At 34.2% G+C, this 27,049-nt stretch overlaps 1 protein-coding gene across 2 annotated transcripts in view; it reads right to left on the bottom strand.

Moving 5' to 3' along the window:
* Window positions 1-27,049, bottom strand: part of USP9X (ubiquitin specific peptidase 9 X-linked) — a 107,047-nt gene that overhangs the window by 44,603 nt on the left and 35,395 nt on the right. For both annotated transcript variants that reach the window (XM_085311296.1, XM_085311297.1), the window contains exons 7-20: window positions 26,363-26,478; window positions 25,834-26,085; window positions 25,620-25,758; window positions 23,814-23,966; window positions 21,232-21,336; window positions 19,550-19,756; window positions 18,419-18,555; window positions 13,323-13,456; window positions 8,224-8,311; window positions 6,203-6,545; window positions 4,374-4,469; window positions 2,548-2,759; window positions 423-663; window positions 62-211 (exon numbers count right to left, since the gene is read on the bottom strand). In XM_085311296.1, the coding sequence (XP_085167422.1) occupies window positions 62-211; window positions 423-663; window positions 2,548-2,759; window positions 4,374-4,469; window positions 6,203-6,545; window positions 8,224-8,311; window positions 13,323-13,456; window positions 18,419-18,555; window positions 19,550-19,756; window positions 21,232-21,336; window positions 23,814-23,966; window positions 25,620-25,758; window positions 25,834-26,085; window positions 26,363-26,478 (2,373 nt within the window). The remainder of the gene's footprint in view (window positions 1-61; window positions 212-422; window positions 664-2,547; window positions 2,760-4,373; window positions 4,470-6,202; window positions 6,546-8,223; window positions 8,312-13,322; window positions 13,457-18,418; window positions 18,556-19,549; window positions 19,757-21,231; window positions 21,337-23,813; window positions 23,967-25,619; window positions 25,759-25,833; window positions 26,086-26,362; window positions 26,479-27,049) is intronic.

The following is a 27,049-nucleotide window of genomic DNA, read 5'->3' as shown; positions in this document are numbered from 1 at the left end:
AAAAACAGAGGAAAAAATACTTTAAAAACCCCTGTTCATTCCAATCAGAGCATATGCTTACCACTCCAGGCAAACAGCTTTCAACTTCTGGGTTTGGACCATCACTGTAGTGATTGCCATGGTTGCCCGGAGAACCAGTTGAAGAGTCAGAAGAACTATCGGGACTTGAGGGCATATTAGAATTTATCTGTGTAAGCTTAGCTGTAATTAGCTGAAAAATGCATTCACAGTTAGTCAATACCATGCAAAAATGAGGATTCCTTACTAAATAAGCAACTGATACAGTGCTATCCTAATATTACAAGTGGGAGGAACTGAACTATTTCACAAGAATAAGTGATTTCATGCATGGGTTTTTTTACAGCATTTACAAAAAGCAGCAATATCTGAACCAACATAATTAACTGACTTGCCACACTTACCGTTTTGTCTTTGAGATTTAGTTGCCCAATTAATTTTCTATCATCTGCAGGATCCACCAGCTCGCCTCCAATAAACAGTTCTACTTTCGTGTGCGCACTGTTGGCTTTAATACGATTAAGAATACAACGTCGTACTTGCCCAATTGTGTCATTTGTATGAGACCAAATATCTAGATCTTCCACCTGGCGGCCTTGGTTTGGAAAACGAACTACCAGTGTGATGTGTTTACCACGGAAAGCTCTGAAATTAAACAATTCAGATAAAGTTCTTTTTGCCCTCATGAAATACTTTAAATGAAACTAATTATTTTTCCTGTTATGTTTACAATTGAAAATATTTGAACTTCAAATCTTTATGTATGGTGGTATACTCCAGCATGCGATTATTTTATGAAGGCTCCAGGAACTGCAAACTTAACATATATAGAAGCATTCAAGAAGCCACACCGTGTACCAAAACCACATTAAAATATGGTCAGCTTGACCACTAGGTTATGGACACTGATGGAATTGTAAAAAGTCACTTATAAATTTTTAGATCCTTTCTACTGCTTGCAATTTCCTGATCAAAATGCAATAAACCCATTAGACCGGCAATTATGTTTTGCTCTTTTTATGAAACTGTTTCAAACACAGAAATACCAGGAAAAAATCATCATGTCACCAAGTCTGTACACTTTCTGTCAAAAGCTAGTAAAGTTTAACACTAGAATTCCACATCTAAAAAACAAAATGTTTTTGAAGATAAAAATGGAGATCAAAAAAAGAAGAAACATTTTCATACTGCCAGTGACCCCACCTGCATAATGGCAGGGAACTTGCTAGAAAAGAAACTCAACAAGTTGATCCCAGATTATAAAAAGGAAGGCAAAAATTCCTCATAACAGCTCCCTGCTAACAAGACCTGTGAAAAAGTTATGTCTAATAAATTAAACAGCCCAAATTAGCAAGATGCACCACCAGTGAACACATCACATCATAAAGAAACAGTAGTCTTAAGTGCTCTTTTTGTCAAGCAAACTGAAAAATAAAAAAGGGGACAACAACTCCCTACCATTAAAATACATATATATTTTATATATATAAAAAATGTATGTATGTATGTATTATTCCCATAGCCATCTTAACATATTCCTTACACATTTTTGAGAATTTCTTCCTACATACAGCAACTACTAATACTGGAACATCTAAACAGTTTTCTCTTCTGTTTTTCTCTCCATGGAAGTAAAATACTTCACTTGTGAAAATCATCCACGCAATACCAGATTTAAGTGTTTTTCTTTTCTCTGATACAAAGACTGAGTTAAAGGATTTAAGACAAGTTTTTATTCAAGGACAAATGCATGAGAGGAAAGGAATATAAAAAATGAATATACGTCAACACGCCTTCTTTTTCCCTTTTTATGGGGGGATGGGAACTGTGGTTAAACTTATGCCAAAACCGGAATATTGCGTTTAAAGATAATTCTAAATTTAAGCCTGCAAAGTAAGATCAGCATCTTCGTAAAAAACTCTGGAAGAGTAAAATATACATTTGTAACATGTTTCTGTATGACAAAAAAAAAAAAAAAAAAAAAAAAAAAAAAAGGTTTGCCCATGCTAACTTAGGTGATTTAAAGAATGGTATTTTTTTAAACAGTTATCTGAAAAAAGGGAATATATCCAAAGGAATCTAGCCATGAGGTACACTGTGCTAGTTATAGAACAGAACACTAGATAAACAAGTTGATTCTCAGGTCTGCCACCTCCTTCATATATAGCTGGATGCCTCTATTTGCTTGGATTTTGAAAATCTATGTAGCTGAATGCCTTTATTTGCTTGGATTTCAAAATTTCAAAAATTTTTTGGAAAAAAATATTTTTGGACAGATTTTCACTCTGCCTAAATCCTAAATTCATTTGAATTTCTTTTTCAAAAAAGTTACTTTTTTTTTTTTTTAAACTGAAGTTTGTTAGAGTCAACTCAGATTACCACAGGTCAGACTTCAACTGCAGAGGAAATGGAATACTGAAGCTCCTATAAAGGCATGCTATGAATAGAATCCATTTATAATGTAAAATTGCCAAGATATTAGTAATATTTTAATTAACAGAAATCACAGTAGCACATTTTCACACATACCTTGACATAGGTAGAATGGTTCTCTCTTCATGGTAATCACTGTCACATTCGTTTATATACTCTCTTAAAACAGTCAACACTCTCACCATTCTTATTGCTTCTTGTCTGGCACAATTAATACTGTCTTTATCTCCATCCAACACACACAGTGTATCATAAGAGGCTTTCAGACGATCAAAACAGGACTGAATGAAGTCTTCATGAATCACTACCTAATTATGTTAAAAAAAATCGAGGAAATGAAAAGAAATACTAAAAACGACCCTTCAGCTGCAAAATAAATTGGTGCAGGTGAAAAAAATAGGTAAGTTGTTCTTTAAAGCTGTCTTACTTCACATTAAAATGCCCATCGATAGCTAGATCTAATTCAGAGTGCACCTCAAATTTTGCACAAGTTATCAGTAGCTGTACAGTGCAAACTTGCTCTTAAACAGAAAAAGTGGAAGCTTGTACTGAGAACAGCAAATTGCACCTTTTCTCATTCACCTCCTCAAACTCCATTAAAGGATCTCTAACTGGCAATCTAGTAAAGGCTAGCTTTCTTAAGACTAGAAGTAACCACAGGACATTTGCAGACGACCAGAACAAATCTTTCATCTCATAATCCAATTCCAGATACCATTTCTTCCTGCAGGAAGTCAGAAATAGACTTTGGGCTAGATACCATATAGTGACAGTTGCAACAAACCTCATTTTTCTTTGATTTCTAATATTGCTTTGTTCCTGACCTAGACTGACATACAGCATCTCAGAAAAGTCTGTAATGAGCTCGGGTGTAAGAAAATACTTCTACTGCAAAATATATTAACTGTTGTAGCCGTGGCAGTAATCCCAGGCCAGTAGCCACTTTTCTTAGAGGAAGTTCAGGAGCTGGGAATGAGTACCCAGCACAGTGAAGCAAAATACTTGTGTGCAAATCTAACATTTCCTGAAGTGTCCAATCTAACCAATTCCAGATGGACAAATCTATGCACACTTGGTAATTCCAGATATATGGCAAGGAAAAGGTATATAGCCTATTTGCCACTACAGTAAGACATAGCCTGCATGGCTGGAAATGTACCACCTAGAGCAGCTGTGCTATATATAGTAGACCTGTAGCTCTAAAGACTCTTAAAAGTCTTTTGGGGGACATAGCTCAGGCCCCCTCTCCAAGATTTCTGAAACAGAAAATACATTTCACTATTTAAACAGCCTTTTTTGCAGTTCCCCCCTGCAGCAAGCTACTAAGAGACTTGTAAAACTGCTCCACACTAGCAAATGGGATTTCTGTAATCCCAAAAGTTTATTTCCACCGAGCTTTTCAGAAATTTATCATCTCTTTTTTCTGTCCACTGAAATGCATCTCCAGGCAAAAATTAACATAGAAAGAAGATATCTGATTTGCTAGAGCTCAGCTTGACAATTACACGAAAACTCTGTGATCCTGTGAAAGGACATGTTGTGAGCAAAAAAAGATTAGGTTAGCTCATGACAACACTCAACAGACCCAGTCAACAAACCTACTGGTACAAGTAAGTACCAGATCTTGGAATTCGACAGAAGGCTAACTTAAGTCTATGGTATGAGCTGTTCCATAAGTAGAAAGAGCAAATAAAACAGGCAAATTTAATATAAAAGATCTATCAAAATTCAGTCCCTAAATATCCCTACAAATTCTTAATTCTGCACTTGATTAGAACCCAATGTTTGGACTCAGGAGTATGCTCTCCAAAACAGGAAAAACTATTCTCTATTTTCACAGCTTTCAACTATAAAAATATCACTCAATTCAGTTTTACCATTGTTTTCCCATTTTTTCATATTGATTTCATATTTATTTTTACCTGATTAACTTGTAACCTTGGGCCAAGATTAGTATAGATCTCTTTAAGAAGATCTATTGCTCTGTTTGCAATGTCGTCATTTCCCTGAATCACAACCTAGTATTTAAAAAAAAAAAAAAAAAAAAAGTGTGTTAGGACACTTTATGACTTTCTGGAATAATGTTTGAAATAAAAATGACTACACGTAAGCATCTTCACACAGGGGAAATTCTAATTCATTAATGAGATAAAAGTGGCTACAATGCTTAGTTAATAAATAAAACTAATAGAAGTTACACTGAAAGTAACTGTATGAGCTAAAATAAAGAATAAGCTATTTGAAAGGAGTTCTGATCTAGCAAAAAAAGCCTAGGCTTTATAAATATAATGGAAGTAGCGTTTTTACATTTATCTCCACATTACATTTCCATTTGCACTAGTTTTAGAGAGTAAGATTTGCTAAAGTGCTATCACTGAAGTCTGTGGCTTCAAACAGTATTTATTTGACAGTATTTAAATTTCATTCTCTAATGATCTAAACATAACAAATTTACATTCTATGTTAATACTATTTTAGAATTTCTAGGTAATTAACATAGGAGATTATGAACTGCATGATAAAACAAGTGTTTTTTCAGATGCTTAAGTAATCTGTATTACAGAAGATTTAAAAACAGTTTTAAAGCATTTTAGATGAGGGAGGCCAGAGCAGGAAGGAGTACTGTTTCCAACCTGATAATCTGAACTTTCATTACTAGCCACCAGGTCTGAATGGATATTGAAGGCAGCCCTGTGGACTGCTCCTGCAGGATACTGGGCTGAAACCTGGGAAGTTCCATCATCCTGCCAAGAAGCGGGGCACATCCAAGTAAGTTACTTCCCAAAATTAACATATTAGCATTTTGTGGCCACTCTGTACACCACCACTGTATGAAAACTTATTTGTACAAAACTCCTGTGTATTTTGGTTTTAGCTATTAAAACTATGACCATGGTAACCCTTCAACAACCCTTCAACAGGCCACAACCAGAATTACAAGAGACTGGTGGTTTATATATGGCACACATTTTACAAAACACAGGCACCATTATCATGCCACCATGCAGCTATTGTGTGTTTTACTGCACTTCTCGAAAACCAGAAAGAATCTGAAAAAATTAAGTATCAAATCAGATCGATGCTTTTCACTACTATATTTGGAAAGAAACAAAGCTTTTACCAAAAAGCTACAATGTTTTTATTAAACAGATACATCCATGTTCAGAAAAGACAAGGATTCAGACCATTTACCATATTTATATGAATAACAAACACACTTATAAAATGTTCAAAATAAAGTTAGTTCTTTAGTTCTAACTAGGGAGAAACTGCTTCTCATCTTCTTCAAGAGCTGAGCAATTATTAAGCAGAAGCCTAGCAAGAGAAAAATAAATAAATAAATAAAAATAAGCAAAAAAATCATTAAAACTGTTTAGGCAAAGTGAGCAACTAAATCATACGTTTCAGTATCCTACAGATGACTCAACTGGAGTGATCCTTTCTTAAATAGGATAGGCAAATTTTTAATCCCATGTGCACAGATACTATGCTAATACTCACAGATACTAATAAGCCTGATGTTTTCAAGCAACTTCCCTTACTAAACTGCAGTTCAAGCTTAGTCTACAAAGTTACCAACTTACATCTTTACTGGAAAGACAGGGAAGTCAATGCCTACATGCTTAGCTTGAAAAAGTAGCTTCTTGTAATTTCAGTCTGAAATTAACAACTTGCACATTGTTAAAAATACAAAAAAGATTGAGAGACACTTAGCAGTCAATTTTTCAGAGATTTCCTCAAATTAACTTACCCTCCAAAGGTAGTCTAATCCTATTAATTCCAGATCATCCATCATATAGGCGCGTCTCTTTGCTACTAGTTTCCCTTCTCGACAGTTCACAGCTTTGAAGAAACGTTCAAAACATTTCATTCCATTTTCTGTTAATAGGGAAGGATCCAGCTGAAGCACATTATTTTCAAAGAAGTCCTTATTAATGTCAGGGTCTAAGTCTGGTTCATCCCCCATTAGTTTGGAATACCATTTAAAACAGGCTTCGCGATCACAAAGATAAACTGCATTTTCAGCTAAACACTTCCATATTTGCTTCGCCTGAGGGGCACAGAGCCACAGCTGACCATCCTTCAATAAAAATCTTGAGCAAAAAAAAAGACAATTAACAATGCTGTCTAATTGATATCTAGAGTCACAATACAGTAAAAAGTACATGAGAAATGTGAATAAGCATTTTATACACAAATATATCATGAATATGACCCTGAAAACTTTATTCACATCATCAGTCCACTCATGTGAGCAGTCCTGTGATTTCTTAGTAAAAGTTTGCAGAATCAAAGCTTTAGTTACCAAACAAGAAAGGAACAAGTTAGGCAAAAAGCATTTCTTACAAAAATACTGAACATGATTTACATTTTACAGAGAAATACAAATCTCTTAAGGTAAACTATTTCATTTAAAGGTTATACCACAACATATGAGATAAAATTATTTCTGCTGTGTTTCGTAATTATTTTTAGGATTCATTTTGCTGGATTACTTGAAATGCCTTTCTGATGATTCAGAATGGCAAAATCACACATACACACACACACACACACAAAATTATTCACTGGAATACAGGCTGAAGAACTCAAGGAACTAGAAACTTTTCTTTATGTTTGAGTTTTAGCTTAATATTAAACTACTATTAAAGAACTATTAAAATCTTAAATTATGAGGGTTAGCACTAGTGACACTTCAGGAAAAACACAGGATAATCAAGGTTCTTTAGAAATCATTTTTTCTGATTCAAAATCTTTTTTCATGTGAAAGAAATGAGGGACTAGGGCATGGTATTGCTTTTCAAGAATTACTACCCACATATTCTATGTCTGAAGTGTCACAAGATATCATTAATTCCTTTATATTAATAATTGATGAATTTAAATTTCAAGACTGTCACGCTTGTTAAAATGTAGGAGTGATAAGTCCGCTAGCCATAGGCTGTTGCATAGCTTGATAGAATAGCTTCAAGTGAATTCAGAAACACTCTTAGTAAAGCTATAAAAAATAAAACACCCTTACCAAGTTATTAAAAATACTTTAGAACTTGACAGTCCTTGTATTTTTAAATTGTCTTTTACTTTAAAAAGTAAAAAAAAAAAAAAAAAAAAAAAAAAAAAAAAGCTGTGAGACACAGCCTGAAAAGCATCAACGTAACTGCTGCAGCTCTGTGATGAGCAGAGATCCATTGCTTTCTTATTTCACTCAGTTAGCATCTGGTCAAAAGTCATACAAATCATTTTTCTTTTATTCTAACCTCTTTCTAAGGTTCACCTGCTGACAACTCAGTATGAGCATCTGTTGCAATTATGTGTCAATTTACAATCATAGATTCAGATTTGCAGTAGTAAAACAAATGAGGACATACAGACATATCCTTACTTGAAATACATATAAATGTAACATTGCTGAAGATTTAAAGTATGTAATTGTATCCACACACACCCTATATTCAAGTCAGTAGGGTTCTGCATACAGACAAAAAAAGCCCCTGCAGATCTTAGCGCAGAATCAGGGCCTTGAATTGTAAAACAAAAAATACGTTTGCCTCCTATCCAGACCCTAGTAATATTTATTTGGTTATGCCAACACTAACACATAAGACCCATAGATAAAACCCAAAACCACTTGGTGCATTTTTGCATCAGAATCTTAAAAAAGTTAATACAGTAACTTAAAACTAGACAGGAGAAACAATTACCATGGCTATTTATTGTAGGTATTTAAAGTATTCCTAAAGAAGTTTAGCAAATGATCATGTTAAAACTAACCGTAAAAAATTAAGTCGCTCCTGTACTTCTTGCACATGACTGTATCTACTCCCTGGTCTTACAGTTTGAGGATCATATTCACCATGCTCTGCAAATATGAAAACTTTTATTAGACAATACATGCAGAAAAGACATACTGACTTTGAAGGGTAGCTCATGTTTGACAACTTCAGGTTCTGAACATAATCAAAACTACTCAAGGCACAATAAATTTCCAGTAAAATGTATGAAAATAATTTTTAGCAGTTTGCATCCTAAATTAAAATGGGCATAGGCAAAGATTGCTGAAGTCTACAATCAAATCAACAAATAAACTTATTTGCAGATACATGTTCACCATTCAGTATAATGAAAGTATTACAGAACAATTAAGAACCTGCATTCCAATTAGTCATGACAATCCTTCCCCATATTTCAAACATTTTCTTTGGGAAGGAAGTCTGATAAAGTAGAAGTATACCAAACATATCATTCAGATTATTCAGTGTTTCTTTTGCTAAGGATGGTCTAGTTTCATTACACAGACTCTTTTGAAGAATGTCAGTCTTAAGTTATTAGGTTTTATTTCTCCAAAGAAAACTGCAACTCCAGTTCTTTAGTACCAGTGTAAGAGTGTGGGCACACATTTGCATAACACTGACAGTCTGAAACAGAACAATAGAAGTACAATTTGAAAATAAACCAAGAAATGACCTTTAATATATAATTTTTTCAAAGCTTAGCACAATACTGCATAACAAACAACTGTTTGTATTGTGGAAATTTGATTTTTTTTAAGAGATGCAATCTAGACATCTCTCAACTTCTTAATGTACTGATCTTTATTTATTCTTCATAGTAGAAGAAAACACTTAAGAACTAGCAGTACTTCCAAGAACTTGAGGAACTCTGACCTAGATTTAATGCTGATTCACTACCGTGTACAAACGTAACCTTCAGAGGTAGACACTTCATAACCATGAAATAAATTCAAATGCATAAAAATGGTCATTTCCTTTAGCAGGTAAGATCAATAAACATGAGATATAAATTAGTATTACTGGACCTTTTGGGGTATCAGAATTCTTCAGAATAGGAAGCATCATTTTACTGTACGTTTCTTTGATAACACGACTCTAGTCTTTGATCTGTACTAGAGTCAGAAATATTTCATCACACACATTCAGTAAGACCCCCTCCACTATAATCTAATTATTGCTATATATCTTATTTGTAAAGTTACACAGATTACTGTGGGAGATTGTACCATGACAAAATCCACAGTCATGGTAAAATTTATCTTAAAAAAAAATGGAAACACTACCACTATCACCACCACCACCGTCGCCCTCAGTATTTCCTACTCTAATAAGGAGGGAAAAAAACACTAGTCTAACTGCTGAAGTGCATCCGAAGGGTTTTAGAATTAGAGAAGGTAATTGTCATAAATACTGTTGTCCACATACAATGTGTAAAAGGTCCATTAATTTAAAAGTTAAATAAGGGAAGTCAGAAGACTAACAGTAAACTGATATGTCTTAAAGCCTGGACACTTTCTGTCCACTAGAAATCTTTCAAAACTTTAAATTTTAACCTTAATGGAATCAGTATTAACAGGCAATTTTCAAAAGAAGAAATGAATCGTAGCATTTTCTTTAGAACAGGTTTTAAAACTAGCAACAGAAAAACTATGTTAAGTATATGAAGTAGGAAAACCTGAAAAAGATGCTGTAAGTCCAGCAGAGGAAGCTACTAAGGTAGGTAAGGACACTGCAGAGAAACAAAAATTAGTTACTGTAAGTGTTGAACAAATGTTATTAGGTACGGAAGGAGACACTATCTGTGCTTTTTTTTCTTTTTTTTTTTCCTGGTATGAATAAAGATTAATTCACAGACTCAAATTTAAGTAATGGTAGCAATGGAAGAATTTGAGTACTGAAGTCATCCAATATCAATGAATTAAAAATTTAAAAATTCTTAAAACTGCTAAACTAAAAGAAAAAACAACAAAACCCCTCCCCTCCCAACCCATCCCCCAGTCTCCCTTAATACTCTCCATCTTAGCTTCATTAAACACCTGTCTGCTTTAATTCTACACTATTTCCCCCAGGAAGTCTAGGTGTGATCTCATTAAAAATGTTTTCCACCAAAGACAAATGGAGGGGGAGGGGAACAAATGTTGCAAGTGATCACTGAACAGAAATTCTGAGTACTGTAAATGGTGTAGGATCCTTAATTCTATCAACTCCAGATCTCTACAGCACTGTTAACTTGCCTACGAAGACCTTATGAAGCAGTGCAAAAGTAGTCCTGAAAACGTCCAGTTTCGAAGCAGAAAGAATAAGAACAAATATAATCACTTAAATAGCATGCCTTCCTTCAGGACTATACCATGCAGTATCAGTCACTTCATTTCACAGAGGACTTTGCAGAGTTGGGGGAAAGAACAAGTTTAGTGGCAGATAAAGTCAATAATCATAGCAAAAAAAATATTTTGAAACAAAGAGTAGGTTTTTAAGAAGCTTAAAAGGCAAAATCATAAAAGGGAGTATTGCAGAAAAGAATATACATTAATGAATAAGAGAATAGGAACATCTGTCCTCTCCATCACAGAACACAACTATGAAAGCCTTCAAGGAAAATTAAATTACAGCAAATTCTAAACTAATACAAAAACATTTTCACAAATTACAGTTAATTGTGGAGTTAACTACCATAAAGACCTGTGAACAGTCAGGATTTTTTCCCTATGGCACTTCTTTTTCCTATGATTAGATGTTCACTTTGCATCTTCTCCCTCTGTATCATTCGTGCTCTCCAACTCAGCTTGATTCTACAGTTGTTCTTGTTTTCTACATATCAGCACAACCTTCTTTCTTCTCCTTTCATTTATTTCCCACTAAGCATCTTTTCTCTCCTTCTCCAGGAAGGCACAGAGATACTAGCATGCTTATGAACATCACACTGCTTTCTCTGTATGCTGCTCTATTTAGTATACAAAATAAAAACTGAAATAAAAGTTGTATAGACTGGAACTGCCTATTACTGTCTTAGTACAGTATCCAGAACATTAGGACACACCTTCTGGTTGGCCTTAATTGCGTATAAAAGCACTTAAGAAAAAATTCTGCACTGTGATCCCTCCAGCTTTAAACTCTGGTGCAAGTGAATACATACTTTGCAGCAGCTTTACTTCAAGAAAGCAGAATTCAACTGCTTTGGAATTAGATTTAATTTATACTCTCTATGCACTTACAATTCTTATTTTTCCAAAAATGTTTGTATTATTGGGTCATCACAGTTGACTGGAGGGGAAAGAATGTGTTTTTTGGCGCCAGAAAAATCATGTAAGACATTCTGAAACGTAAAGCAAACATCAGGCTATTTTTTCTGCCAAAGTAATCAACAATGTGATAGGCAAACAATACTACCATAAATGACTTTTCAGTTTCAGAGTTAAAAGTTAATTGAAATGAATGGATTAGTTCATACAAGAATAGTACACGTAGGCTATCTTTGGACAAAAAACAACATTGCACTGCACAGCTGTTGATTATTCTTCCTCCATAATCCTTGAGGCCTACACAAAGATTTTCGTGGCCAGCCGAAGCCCAAGAGAAAGGAGAAAGCTGTCCATATAGTTAAAATGTGACACACATTTTTGCATCAATTGAACAAAGCTTACAAGTTCTTAAACCACCTGCTAAGTTTTTAAGTAAGGACATTCAAGTTGTAATCCCTCTCCTACCTTTACCAAAATCAAAGGGCACTCAACAGCGTACAGAAGTTACATGAAATAACACATATTCTATTCCACCTTTCTGGACAAGACTAAGCTTAAAATACAATCGTGTGAGAATAAAAACCATTTAATACAATTTTAACATTAATTTCTACAATGCTATCGTGAATTAAGCAAACTGAACTCTCATGTATGCTTCAGCAGAGAAATACAGCGGCAGTCTGAAGTTTCAGCTTAAATTTCACACTCATTGACCTGCACCCAGTTGAAGCCAACACCTTCATATAGCAAGTACAATTCAAACAAAGGTCTTGGAAGGCATATTTTAGATACAGGTATCAAGCACTCCAGAATTAAATGAATTCCAAAATTAAAGGTGGCTGGGAAATCTACATAAGCATGCAAAGTTTACTTTAAAAAAAAAAAAAAAAAAAAAAAAAAAAAAAAAAAAAACCCAGGAAGATAAAATGCACACAGATGCATTCTACAATGTGCAATATCTTAAAATCTCTGAACAATCAATGCTGAATTTCCAAGCCTTTAACATAACATACCATTTCATTTCTGAGATGTAACTGAACGGCTGGTAGGATGTTATGGCAGAGTAGAATGGTCCCTACATCCAGTCCCAGCAGGTGTGCGTGTCTGTGACATATTTTTCCCCCACTCACTTCTGTTGGTTTACTTTATAGAATACTGTAGTCTACTGTTACAGAAACAGGCCTTCCTTTCTGTCCAAATTCCACTTCAGTAGCCAGAAGGTTATTTTCCTCCAAGGGTAAGGGTGTAAATTCATCAGCATGGGGTTGAGTTTAGATTGAAATATATAAAAACTAACACGATGTGCTGCCAAAGTATGGCTAACAACATATGCAATGACAAAGCAACTAAACAGCACTGGAGTTGCATGGTAAAAGGAAATGGTATGCCAACAGTCTTTAAGTCCTTCGTTCTGACAAATTTCAAGCAGTGGCTTCAAATACAGATTATTTATAAAATTTTCAAAGCAGCTTACAAAAATTCAAGAGCAGAAGCAGGACAAAATTCAAGATTATTATTAGGACTTTCCAGAAAATAACTACCCTAAACTAACCAGGGCAAGATGATGTGCATCAATCCACAGATAAACATGAGCAGTCACTTCCCAGTATTCTACTGTAAAACACATCACATACTTTCAATTACGAAACAAAATGTAAATATTCTGAGCTTGTTTTGACTCAATCTAACACCACAAAAGCTGCCAATACCACACCTGCTCTAAAATTAAGAAAATAAACCTATCAGTTATTTCAATATGTGAATTTGCTTTCAAGTCCGTTTTCAACTGGAGTTCTTGTACACTTTATTTATGAGGCAATTTTTATATAGAACTTACCTTTAGCATACTGCCTCATGCTTTCCATATAGGCAGACAGATTTTCTGCAACCAATGTAACTAGGGCATGATTGTGCTGGAGTTGATTGATTAAGTCATGTCGGTAAAACACATGAGGACTTCGCTGAGTTTGACTGAAATAAAATACAAGTGTTACAGAAAAGCAGGTATGTCTTTCACCTAACTAACAGTTCAGAAACTGGTTCTAAAAACTTGTGTCTTTGAAGTAAATTCCAAATTTTGATTAAAGGATTATTATAGAAGGTATATTAAGTCTCTGATAATATTTATCCTTTTTTTCCCCTGACACATTAAGTTTGTACCAGTTATTAAGTGCAGTTAATTAATCAGGATTACAGTTACAATCAGTATGAAAAGTATCAAAGCAATCTGAGGAGTTCAATATGCTGGGGGGAGACCATCTGCAGCAGAGTAAGAAAGGAAATGCTTCCTTGCAAATTAGATAGTAAGCATAGTGATTTGACTGTAGAGACTATAATCTCTATAACCATAGTTTTCTCAATGCCAACCTGATATTCTCTTCCTAAGCTTAAGGTAAGTATTATGTAAAACTATGTCAGTTTTTAAAATTAAAGTTCACAGTCTTAAAGCTATAATGAAACACACTAGCCAAGAATACAAGCCAGTTTTTCCAATACTTGGAAAATACTTGGAAAGTCTGAACAACTCTGCATTCTTTGTTNAAAAAAAAAAAAAAAAAAAAAAAAAAAAAAAAAAAAAAAAAAAAAAAAAGTTGCTATAAACACAAAAGAGAACAGTTGCAAGGAATATATATTCCAAAAAGAAACAGGACTAGAGTTCAAGAGAAGACATACCACCCCAAATAAGTGATCAGGTGATAATTAAGTATATTATAAAGATCTAGAAAAATGCTTTTCTTAAAGAAACATCAGTCATACTCATTTTACAGAGTAAACTGCAAGAGGAAACACAGGGCTCAAGTCCCACATCCCATGAACACTATCAAATTCCAAAACTTGGGACTCATCACCTCTGTGGTATAGACTCAAAAAGCCTCAATCAGGGCACGCAACCTTGGCTGTACAAATCTGGGTTGCTCTTCCAGGCCAAGAGAGAGAAAAAGAACTAATCATTGTATTGCCACTCAGCAGATCCCAACTCTGCCCTGAAGAAATACAGATGTGATTTCAGAATTATTCTCCTATCCTTTAATGCTCAGAAGGTAGACTCTAGAATTAGCTGAATGGGTTGCTGGTGGGAGTTCTCATCTTTCTTGGGAAACAGGGTCTCAGCATCAGGTGATCAACAGCACTCAGTAGTGTTGTCGCACCTTTTGAGAATAATAGAGAAGGCAAGAAATCCCAGATCCAGCATCAGCTGACAATGATCTTGCATCAGATAACTACACAATTACTATAGATGCAACAACAATAGAGCAATTGATTTATTGGGCCAGAGCTCACTGTCACTCTGGGCTTAAAAGACAGAGAAGCCATTAACACTCATCTCAAACACTCAACTTTGTTATTTACAAGCAACAGTATTTGGCCAGCTAAGCAGAGAAGTCCTCAGAAGATTCAATTTTAGAATACGCAAAGGTTTCCAAAACAGCTTGAAAGATGCTTGGTGTTAAAGATGTTGCATAAAAACACAAATTGTGTTTGAAAAAAGCAGACATTTGTAGGAAAGAAAACCAAATGGATAGGAATATGAAGGCAGAAAACATATAGGGCTTCATATTGCACAATTTCCTTTGTTTTCACTTTCAGAAAATTTCCGGTTATATATAATTCCATCTCTATCAACCCTCCTTGCTGAGGATAATCCAGCAGCAAAAACAGAAAATTGAATCCTTCTACTTTAGCGGATGAGGTTTTACCTTTAGACAAAAAGATACATTTACAAAGGATAACGTTAAATGAAAACTTTGACAATTTGGGAAAGGCATATGATGATACAAGTAAAGGAAAAGGTATAAGCAGGAACGGGTATTTTACTGAATTAAGCTATTTTCATGTAGATTATATGGTTGTAATAGCATGCATTTGCATTTATATGCACATATGTATGCACACATATATTAAAGTTTTTATTTTATAGGAAATCTAATACAATTATACCAAGCATAGTAAAAGCAAAGCTGTATCAGCTGAAGACTTTCTTCTGAGATAGAGATATTTTTAATTTTTTCCCCTGAACCACAGTAAATTTGGATACACGGATACATCTTGGTTAGCAACTAGTTCTTACAATTCAACTTTCTGAAGCAGCACTATGAGCTATCTTGTTTGCACAGTATTTGTGTGCAACATGCACAAAGCAATTATTTTAACGATCTGCTAGGATGGATTCAAAGGCAAGATGATTGTCTCCATGCACAGAAAAAAGCTGATCTGACAATAACCAGACGTTTTAGTATGCTTTCTAAAATTAAAGCAAATTCCACATACAACTATTGAATTACTCCTCAAGCATCAAAGGCTGGGCTCATTGATGATGCTGTCACTGTGACATGCTGCTTTATCAGTAACAGAGAAGCACATATGAAAAAGAGAAGTTAACAGCAGGACTGTCATCTTTTCATTGTGCTTCTGCTAAATGGATATCCAAAGCTCTATATGTAAGAACATGAAAAATTATCATTTTGAGATGGGCACCAAATAGTAACTGGAATGCATATTTGGTAGGAAAATATTCTCCAAGTGACAAAGGCAAAACTCAAAAAATTTTAACTTCAATTTTTTTTAAAGTTGAGTTTATCACACGTATAACTTGCCCAGCGTAATACTGGGCATGCAATTTAGCTTTTTAAGTTGAGACTTCTTCTATTAGACTAATACACTATCAACCTTTAGAAGCAGACATTAAAGAGCCAAGTAAAGTGGACAGAACCCAGCCAATTCTACTTTTTAGGGTAAAAACTGACTTGAAACTAAATTCATTGTTGTCTTAAAGCAGTTACAAATCTCTAAACTCCTAACAGAAGGTCTTCTCAATGTTTAGGAGACCAATCGTCTTACATTGCTGAAGTAGATACAGGTCAAGCTCAAGGGCTTGAAACTTGCCTAGAGCAGGCTCTATCTCTATCATTCAACACAGAGAAAATTAAGATGATTAATTTCTTGTACACTAACATCAGTATGTAAACGTGATTATTCTGATATTAATAGGTATCACTGCATATATCCAAACATTACTTTTTTTTTTTTTTTTTACATTGTTGCATTTCTGGTTAAGCTAAGCTTCCCAAAACATGTAGCTTTTCTTTGCTGTCAGGAAATTAAATGTTGCCAAAATAACTTCATAAGCCACTTGTAATTTTATTCAACTGCAAGATTGGCTACAATAATTAAATCCTCCTTCTGAAAAGAATCTCTATAGTGCAAATGGTATAAGGTAATTTATGGGTATTTTTGCTATGAATCAGTAGCCTTATTCTTTCCAAAATGACCTTTAATTACCAATGAACTGAAACACTCAAAAGAGTATATAGTTTATGTTATTAATATTGCACAGACAAAGCTCATTGGAATGTTTAGGTCAACAGTTACAAACATCTGCTTATGTTTTCAATTCAAATTCTAGAAAGACCAATGCTAGAGACTAAATTTTTAAGTCAAAAAAAGGTATGCTTACACTAGCAAGCACTAAATATATGCATTACTATTTCCAAACTACATCAACATTAAAGAGTTATCAGAAACCAGAATACTCAGAGGACTGAGAAGTCACCAATTACCTCAAAATGATCTTTTTTCTCACTAGGGACTTCCAGTCACCTGGGCAGTATCAATATTTGACTAAAAAATCTTCTCAATAATATCTGGCTAATAAAGGCTTCTTTTATCAGCATGGTACAGACTGGAAGAGGTCTTTATAGATCATTCTATTAAAAGTTTTAACTCAAAATTTGCTTTTCTGCCATATTTATTTCCAAACTCTGCATAGAAACTTGAAGTATTGTCAAAAGAGAAATTTAGGTTTCTCCCAAGATTAATTCGGAGCAGAAATTCAACTGGTGCCTCCAGTAACTGTTTAAAGCAAAGCTTCCTCATTAAGGCACTGTGCTAAAAAGCATTCAACTTGTTCAAGTACCACGAACGACCAGATAGCTATGTTCCCTCAGACCTTACTGCATGTAGAATGTCAAGGACTCCAAGATACAGAAAATAAACTTGTTATCTGCTAACAAGCAAGTATTTTTCTGACCCTCTTGGAAAACTCCTAGACAATATTTATGAAAAACTGTAAAGGACTAAAATGTCATGGAACTGAAAAACACTGCAATCTAAATGAATAAAGAAACATCCAAAAGCCAGGAATGCAGTATTATCACAGCTCCTTAAAATGTTATCAGTAAAGAGATAATTTCATGTAAACTGACGGCTTATCCTTCAGCTTTCTCTGCCTTGACCCTTCTTGTAAGTACGTTAATAGCAACATTAATTTGAACAGTCTACTTTGTTTTAATTCTTGTAAGCAGGTAATTACAATATACTGATAAGCAAACAACATTTTTCTAGACTCTGTAAAGACTCCTATATGGATACAGAAGAAAATGCTCAGAGCACAGAATCTCACACATTTCTGTAATGAAAACACAATTACATTAATGAAACCAAGGATGCCATTTTTTTAAAAGTCCAAGTAGACAACGGCTTTTCTCCTAGAATATTTTCCACAATAGAAAAAGTCACCTTTGATTTCAAGTACATCAACTACATGACCTGTAAAACTCATCATCAAAGAATCAGTGTATATGTGCACATACCCACACATAACATGTATTTTATTTATACTATGTAACTCCGTTGTTAGGCAGAGAAGTCCATGCATAACAACAACAAAAAAAATGAACCCAGATTTTCTGTGAATCAGACAGTTATCCTTTTAAAAATAAATACCAGCATGTTTGAGAAAATAGCTAACGTTCTCTTACTAAACACGGCAGGTGCGAAAGTTTTTTTAAAGTATTAAAATAAACACAAGAGCATGTTTAAACATATGTAATGATTTTAAATAAATTCTCCCTGTCCCTCGTAATAAAAAAAAATCACCTCATTCCAGTCCGTTCAGTTGTAACGGACAAAATCCTATTTGTCTTCCATTCTTACCTCAAGTTCTGTGGTGCTTCACCAAACAAACTACAAATTTCTCTAATTTGTTTCAGTGCAGGAATGACCCATTTGTCATTTGTGCGAAGCTCTTCTATAAAACGATCTATCCACTGGATCTTTTGCGTATCCCGGTCCTTAAAGAGCAAGCGTTCACAATCAAGTACGTTGCAGAAACCAAAAACATTCTCTTGTTTCCAAAATAGAATGGAATGTACAATCTATCTAGTATTTATGCGGCTTTGTATCAACCAAATTCTGAAGCATACGTTCACAAGAACAGTATCTGAGTAAAACTAGGTGTTAACAGAAGCCAGTGCGATATGAGCTCTCTTTAAGCACTGGAGTATTCAGGATATATTAAAATAAAAACTACAGCTAGACAGTAACTAATTTCTCCTCTTTCAGTTATTTCTACTCACTATTCAGAGTAAACTGCTATAAAATAACAAGGAACAATTAAGAACTGTTTCTTCACAACTAAGAAACAAAATAAAACCTGTCAGTGGCTGTCAGGGATGGATAATGGATGAATATGAAACCACGAGGAATTAGTATTATGGCAAAATTAGGAAAAGTTAGAAAAGGAAGAGAATAGCACGAAAATATCATCATAGGTAAGAAAATTTTAATTGTGTTCAAAGCACAAAAAAAAGGGTAGTTTCAGTGCCCTTCTCTAGGTCTTTTCTAATATTACTGACAGCATGCAAGGACTTGCAGACAAACAAACAAAAATGAGGACAGGCATAAGCTGCCTCTCTATTTAAGTTTCCTGTTTTCTAAACTGAAGAACAGGCACAGGAACAAGAAATACTTGCCCTATCTTCCTAGTTATTTTGGTAGTTTTAATTCCAATACAGTCATCACTATAATATGTCACTGATTGCTTTATTAGTTACAGTAAGATAGGCAAATTAATATATTTAGCCCTCTCCAACTAAAGCCCAAATTCTGCTACCTAAAACTTGTCCCATAACACTTTAAGAATACCTGGACATTGGTAGAAGGATACTAGTCTCATGAACAGCAATATTTTTATTAAATTACCAGACTCCTCAAACTTTGCATGAGAGGTGGAAGTAAGCTTTCAGCAACTGATTTCACAATAGACTTGCATACCAGATTACTCACCTGTGAACAGCTGTAATCTAAGATTTTAATATGGGCACTAAGAGCCTGGTCCATGATATCAACCGGAACATCGTCACTATGAGCCAAGTTCCACAAAAGATTCAGCACTTTGTGTGCCATCACACCATCTTTGTCATCCTCCGCAAGACGGCGGATTAACTCAAGAAGCTTCTCACGCTGTTTCTTGCTTGCATTTGTCCAGCTTGCCTAATGAAAGATTTTATTCAATATGAAAATGATTCATTTTTTACTTTAGTTCCAAACATTATAACCTGCACTGTTATAAATAATGTGACAACATAAAGAGGTTTCTTTTTCAATGAAAAGAAATAGCGCATTATATCAATATAGAAGGTAAACAATTGGAGAGCTCTTCTAGTGTTTACTGCTGAGATGTAGTCAACTTTGAGACTTTAAAAAAAAATTCTCAGAGATCTTTGACAAGCATATCTGTGATGCTTATTTAAAGTTAACATGACTGTTGACCACTTCAACAGTAGTCAAAGTAAGACTGGACTCAGCTGCTTCCTGCAATTGCTTTCTAAAAACTCTTTCGCTTATAATTAGCCCTCTTAAATTACTTATAATCATTAATGAGTAAAATCTGAGTATCACTGCTGCCTCTGAATACGACCAAAACAAGTGTTCTCTGCATATCTTTTTCCGAATAAGACAAAAAAACCCATAACATTACTTCATATCTATCTTTGTCTTTCAAAGTAAGACACAAGCGATAATGCATGGAATTTCTGAGTATTTATTTCAATATCTAGATTACTAAACAGTAGGTCTATATTTACCAAACTAGGAGAGACTCATTAATTTAGGCACAAACTATATGCAAGCCAAAACGTGACTACAAGGCAGTTATCTAAAACCAGAAAACTGAGTCTACAAAGCTGGCTTTCGTTTTCTAGTGCAGTAGACCGCCCTCTAAAAGTGAAAGAGGAAAACAGGCTGTATAGTACTGCTAATGAAAGCCACAAATGTTAACAGTAGCCATCTTTCAGAAGCAAATCATTTAGTGCACTGATTTCAACCAAATTATGTGTTTAAAAACATACAACATTTTCTTCCTCTTGAGACTGTTTCAGTCTATGTTTATGTTAACCAGGGCAAAATTATTATATGACATACAGGAAACTGGGGGAGGGACGGAGGAAGTCCTTGGTCTCCTTCTACACATACACAAAGAGCAGAAATGCCTGCTAACCTAAACAAAAGCTACTTTAATGCTGAGACGAAAAATCGAAAATAAGCCATCAATACTTAATTTGAAACACAATATAGAAAGAAATTTAAGATAAATAACTGGTTTTATTTGAAAAGTTCGATATTCAAATTAACCAAGTGACATTCAACAACCCCACAGGCTTTGATGAAAATGTATTTTCTGAAAAAGCAGTCAATCAGAAAACAAAACTGTCAATGAAATTAGCATAACTCTTTGCTTTAGTCAGGAACTAATCTGAAAATCTCAAAATGGTCACTCAGTGAAGCACAGCTGAATCTAGCATTTTTTTAATACTAAAAGTTAGACTGTTGCTATCAACAGAACAAAATCTTTAACCACAGTAAACTGCTTTTAGATAAAATAAACGGAAAGAAATTGTTGAAAGAGTGTCACAATTCGGTAGCCATTCAGAAAATATGTTATGAATATACTCAAAACATGCAGTTACCTTAAAACAATCAAACAGGTGATCAAGCTGTTCAGGAGAGAAATCCCAGGCTAACTTTGCAAGGAGATCATGTACGTTTTTTACAATGGCTTCATGTTTTCCTGCCTGTTAAGCAAACAAACAAACAAACAAACAAAAACCCCTACGTATCTGTAGCAATCCATACCAAAAAAGGTAGTATGACACCCAGTGTCATTTTCATAAGACAGTTGTCTGTGGCAGTCAGCAAGAACTGCCACACTGCTCTCATAGCATTCACTAGCTAGGAATTCACAATATTTAAGTTTACCTCATATACCTAAGCATTTAAGTGTGCATATGTATTTTACATAGATGCACAATATAAAAACTGCAATATTGCAATATTTAATTTTTAAAACAACACAGTGGGGCAGTCAAAGATCAAGTCTAACAGGGTGTTTTAACCTACGTATCAATAATTTCAATTTAATGTAGGGGATTCTTTTGAGAAAAAAATCAAAACCCATTTCTTCAATAAACGTCACTCTGTTTCAAGATGTAAATTGATTTTTCATATTTCCAATTTAAATTTGGACTATTTTCTTTGTGCTAGTGGACTCATGTACAACTAAAGTACCCAATTACCAAACAAAACAGACTTACTGGTAGATAGCATTTTAAAGTCCAAAAGCAGCTTATAAACCGACAAATAGTCCAATAATCAAACAACCTATAGTAAGATGTTTGGTTATTATAGTAGATACTGGTTTAAATGAGGTTTTGGGAATACGTTAGAATTTTGCCATTTAAGGATGAAGACAAAAACAATCAACCAATTGAATTTTAACTCTGGGTGAGGAGAAAATATATTTCCTGCACTCCTAAGCTGGAAAATAGATCTCACAGTTTATCTCTACATTCATCAAAATCAATAATTTCCAACTAAGTGAATCAACAGCCGATTTACCCTAAGAAAATTTCTGTAAGTGCAGACTAAAACAATGCAAAACAAACACTTAGAAAACAAACTCTGATGTAACTAATCTCAGAGTATTAAAATTAGATGTATCAGTTCTGAAAATCATTTCCTTCTAAAAGCTAGCATCAGTTGTGCACTTGAAAGCAATGAAATAGAAACCAACAGTTTTTTTTTCATATGTGGCACAGTGGAGTTCTTTTTAACGTGTCCTAATTTTTTTCTGTTTGTTTCTTTTTTTAAAGTAGCAACATTCATCTTCATGTTATGTGTCAGATTATAAAAGAGGAAATAACCACACCAGTTGTATCACTCAGCTTTACAAAATATGGCACTTTTTTTCAGACATTTTCTTGCAAAAGAAAGAATGACAGTATACAGCGCAGAAAGAACACCTGCAGAGTAACAGAAATGAAACAAAGGAAAACATACACAGAGCTGCTGTGGGTACAAGCGGAGTAAGAATAAGGAGTACACAAAACGTCCCAAGACAAGATCAATAACAGAGGTACAGGGAAGCACAGTAGGAGGAGATAAGGAATCTAGTGGGTAAACTGTGATTTTGCTGTATTGAAGAAGGGAAGCAAGAGGAAAGCAAGATGTTTCCCTGCAAATCAACAGGCTGTAATTTAATACTTGTTTTTAGAGATTGAGCATTATTCCTTGCATCAAAAATACTCTTATTTTGGGAGCGCTGGGTTTGTAAGACAATGTAAAAGGCTTTAATAAAACTTACGTATGCTTTCTAAAGGCTAGAGCAGCATGATTTTATTACTTCTCATAAACAATTTATTTTTATTCTAATTGTATACTGAGCTTCTCAGGGCATATCTATATCATCAAGTGTAAATTTGTGCGTGCTTACCCTCTAACCCAGGCAGAAACATAATGGCTCCAGTCTGAAAGCAAAACCACATCAGTACTGCACTGAGCCAGAGCTAAAATAGGCTGCCTGTTACATAAAGCTATGCTGTAAATCAACTGCCCTCTACTGAATTCCACACTCCAGCTGCTCTTAGAAGCCATTACTTAATAAGAACTTCTAAAAATTGCAATAGGCAGGGAGTAGTAAAGTTGCTACAAATCATTTCACATTAGCAGATTTTGATACTTGTCCTTTTTTGTTACATCTTGTTTTAATTCCATGGCCAAAGCAACAGTAAAAACATCTACCTGAACATGGTCTACTGATTTCAACTTTCACATGGAAAACACAAGACAAACCTGCAGCAAGTGCACTGTGGCAACTATCTTACTGAAAGCATAAGAAGTGAGCAAACTAAGTCAGGTATTTGAGAGCACAGATGATTTATTCCTAAATTGATTCTGCAACTGGTGGGGCACACTACCCCTGTCTTTTAATGGTGGCACTAGTTGTTCATTTTTCTGCAACTGGAACAGTTTTAAACTAACTTACCCAGGTGTCCCCATTCTCAGGCCTACTAACAACAAACTAACTTCACAAAATTTGTTTGGTTTTTGCAGACTTCTTACAAGACAGTCTGGAAAGGTCTACACATCATCACAGACCTTAATTCAAATAAACTGTGTACTGTTATCACTTACTATGTGATTTAAACTTCAAGACATGACATGGAACAAGATCGCTCCTGCTCAGAAGCAGATGAAGAGCTTAATTCTTTACCTGCGCAGCCCAAATGTTGTCAAGATCCTGCAGAGTGAGGGCTTTTTCTTTGATGACAAAACGTAGAATCTTCTCTAATTTCTCTACATACTGAGGCTGATGAAGACTATCTCTCAACACAATTGATAAAATATTATTCTGCTGGATCCATTCCTGAACATAAAAAGAAAGTCATTTCACCTCAATTTATTGATGTGCTATTGATTATATTTAAACTAAAAAGAAAAATCCAGCCTGTTACAGATTAGTTTTCATATACAATTAGCTATCTGCAAGAAGTCAAAAAGATACAGCACAAGAGAAAGGCATTTATCCCTGGTTTTCATTTTCTCTAAAATATATATACATATATAAAATAAATATATTTTTTAAAACAACTCAATGTACTCATCATTGTAATATATTAATATATTGTGGAAAAAATTTTTTCAGGCCTGTTAGAATTATGAACCCAAAGCATAACAATGTTCAAACAACTTCAAGTGTAAAGAGCCAACAGGAAGAACAGTTAACTGTTTTCTTCAAGGAGGACAACTTTTTCTTCCAATTCACAATCGTTTAATACTAAGATCAAACCATTTAAGACACTTCTAGCTCTACTGGTATGCCTACAGTACAACTGCATTAAGAGAGCATAAGATAACGCTGAAACATAAAAGAAAAAAAAAATTAGATCATTTAGTTATTTTTCAGTTATAGTTTTTTTCCCCTAATACTGCTACCTGAATCAAACTGTATATAATTTTAATTAGGTGTAACTTTTTCAATGGTATGTACTGATAAAGTATATGGCATTGTGTAGTCTGACTGTTTTGTTCAGACTGCAGCAAAGCAAAGCTCTGAGCATCAAAAAAAACCCCAAACATACACAGTATCATATCTTCCAATACAGTATCCACGATTACATACCTATAACATTCAAACTAGTCTTTCATGAAATATTTAAACCTAAATGTTCTCATTTAAGATCAGATTGTTTAAGATATCAAACTATGGGAATGTGCAAAAAGAGAGAGACTCATTTCCTCCTATTGCTTGAAAAGGTCAAATTTTGCAGTAACTCCTTCTTGGCAGCAGTCCTTTTGCAGATTATAAACCTCACACCAGGTAGTCAGTCACAAAGCTGAGGCAGAATAGTGTAAAAAATAATTTAATAAAATTAAGTTCCACGAAGATCAGGAGAGAATTGTCTTTATAGTGTAATACCATACTGCAGTTTTATAAAAGCTCATTTTAAGTCACTCAAGTAGTCACTCAAGCATAAAATAGCACTAAAATATGCAAATTTACAAATTATATATTTAGAAGATATATTTAAACAAATGTAGACCCATTTTATTTTTCTAAACAATTAAGATGCTCAAGTGTGAAAACCAGAGTAGTCACTTAAAACTTCCATTAGAGAATTTTATTTGACTTGCAAAAAATGAACAGAATCCTATTATAAAAATTGAACGTTCAATTTTTAGGTACAGTGGCACTGAGGTTTCTAATTAATCACACCTGTTTTTCTTTTTCTTTTTTATTCTTGTATCAATATTATTCTATTAAAAGATCCTTTTTTAAAGCATGTTTTTAGCAGCGCTGAAAATATTTCTTGACAGAAACAAATACGGCAATCTTTCTGCAAAAGACTACTTCTTTTAAAGCAACTTATTACCCTGACATGTGATATCTACTGTTTACATCATGAGGCATGAAAATTAGCACTGTGTGCAGGATCATTAAATGTAACTAGTTCAACAGTTAAAGAGGTAAGAAGAAAGAAAGTCTGCTCAATGAATTTCTGTGACAAGGACAACTTACTGCCATTCTCTCTGCTGTAAGCCACTCTTCCTCTTCAGGATTACCATGTCGATGGGTATAATATGACACACTGGATATTACTTTGTTAACTTCATTTAATGCATTCATTTTACCATTGAAAGAAGAAATTTGTAACAATCTGTAAGAGAAACCAAATGTAAGAAGCCTGGGGGGAAAAAAAAAGTACCATAATACATTAAAAATAGCATCTTACCTAAGTATCATTTTTAACCTAAATATTTCTAAATTTTTTACAGTTTCTTCTTGTCCTGGAACTCTTGAAGCTAAGTTTTTTAGAGATTTGATTATCATTGACAGAGCATCATTTTTGGCTTCATTCTTTGCTTCTTTTTTCAGTTCATCATCTGTTAAATTTTCTAAAAATTGTGGAACCATTTCTATAATTGGAAGGAAATATTTCTTCACTGTATGTAGCGTTAGAAACTCATAACATTGTCCAAATGGCCTAAAAAGAAAGAAAGAGTGGATCAGTGCCACAGTGAATTATTTTTGATTTTTCTTAACATAGTAAGGAGTAATTCATTCAAGAAACTTTACTAATACATGAAACGCTGAAGGTAAACAGAAATAGTTAAAAGACAGTTCTACTTTGGGTGGTAGTGGGAAGGAGAAGTGCCTCAGGAAAAACCTTCCAGTTTAGCATTAATATCATATTTTACCTAGCATAGCTCAACTTTTCCAAATATGTGAATTATTCTCAAAAAACAAAGAACCAAACTTACTTGATGAGAGCTGCAATTATTTGAACATTCAATGCTGATCCACTCATGAAGCGATCATGTAAGATCTGAAACCCATTTAATGTGCCAAACTTGTTGATAAGATCTACTAGCCAACCCTGCAATAAAATAAACAGTCATTTTCTGTTTTTTTTTAAACAAATAATTACCTAAAAATACTTTTAAGTAATTGCTAGTAAGTGGGGTTTGCAGGGGGGAGTTGTTTGTTTTTCTGTTTGTTTGTTTAGGTCTTTACACAGTAAAATGGTAGAAGACAACAGAATTGACAGGTAGCTTGTCTTTATAGTCCAGATATTCAGTTTTAAAGAAAATAGCTAGAAATAGGTAATTCCAGCTTTCCCATTATCATGTCATAGGACAGATTCTATATACATTAATTAATCAAGGAAATTTATCAAATACATAAGAACAAAAATCCCTGTATTTCACATCCAGGTTGCACTGCTAAGTTACTACAGAAAGTATGATGATTCTGGTACTCCTTTCTGATCCTAGAGGTGATAATGCCACATATAAAAGCAGTAACACAGCAAATAACATTCTTATAAACAAAGCTAGCAATGCAAAGTCTTCAAGTCTCACATACCAAGAGCTAGCAGCTCCACAAAACAAACAAACAAAACAGAAAAAAAACACACACACAAAGCCAGCCACCACATTCACCCCAAG

Source organism: Rhea americana, unplaced genomic scaffold, assembly GCF_003343005.1.
Source record: "Rhea americana isolate MKP2758 unplaced genomic scaffold, rheAme1 scaffold_339, whole genome shotgun sequence".
Classification (NCBI taxonomy): domain Eukaryota; kingdom Metazoa; phylum Chordata; class Aves; order Rheiformes; family Rheidae; genus Rhea; species Rhea americana.
This window is presented reverse-complemented; position numbering and strand designations above follow the sequence as displayed.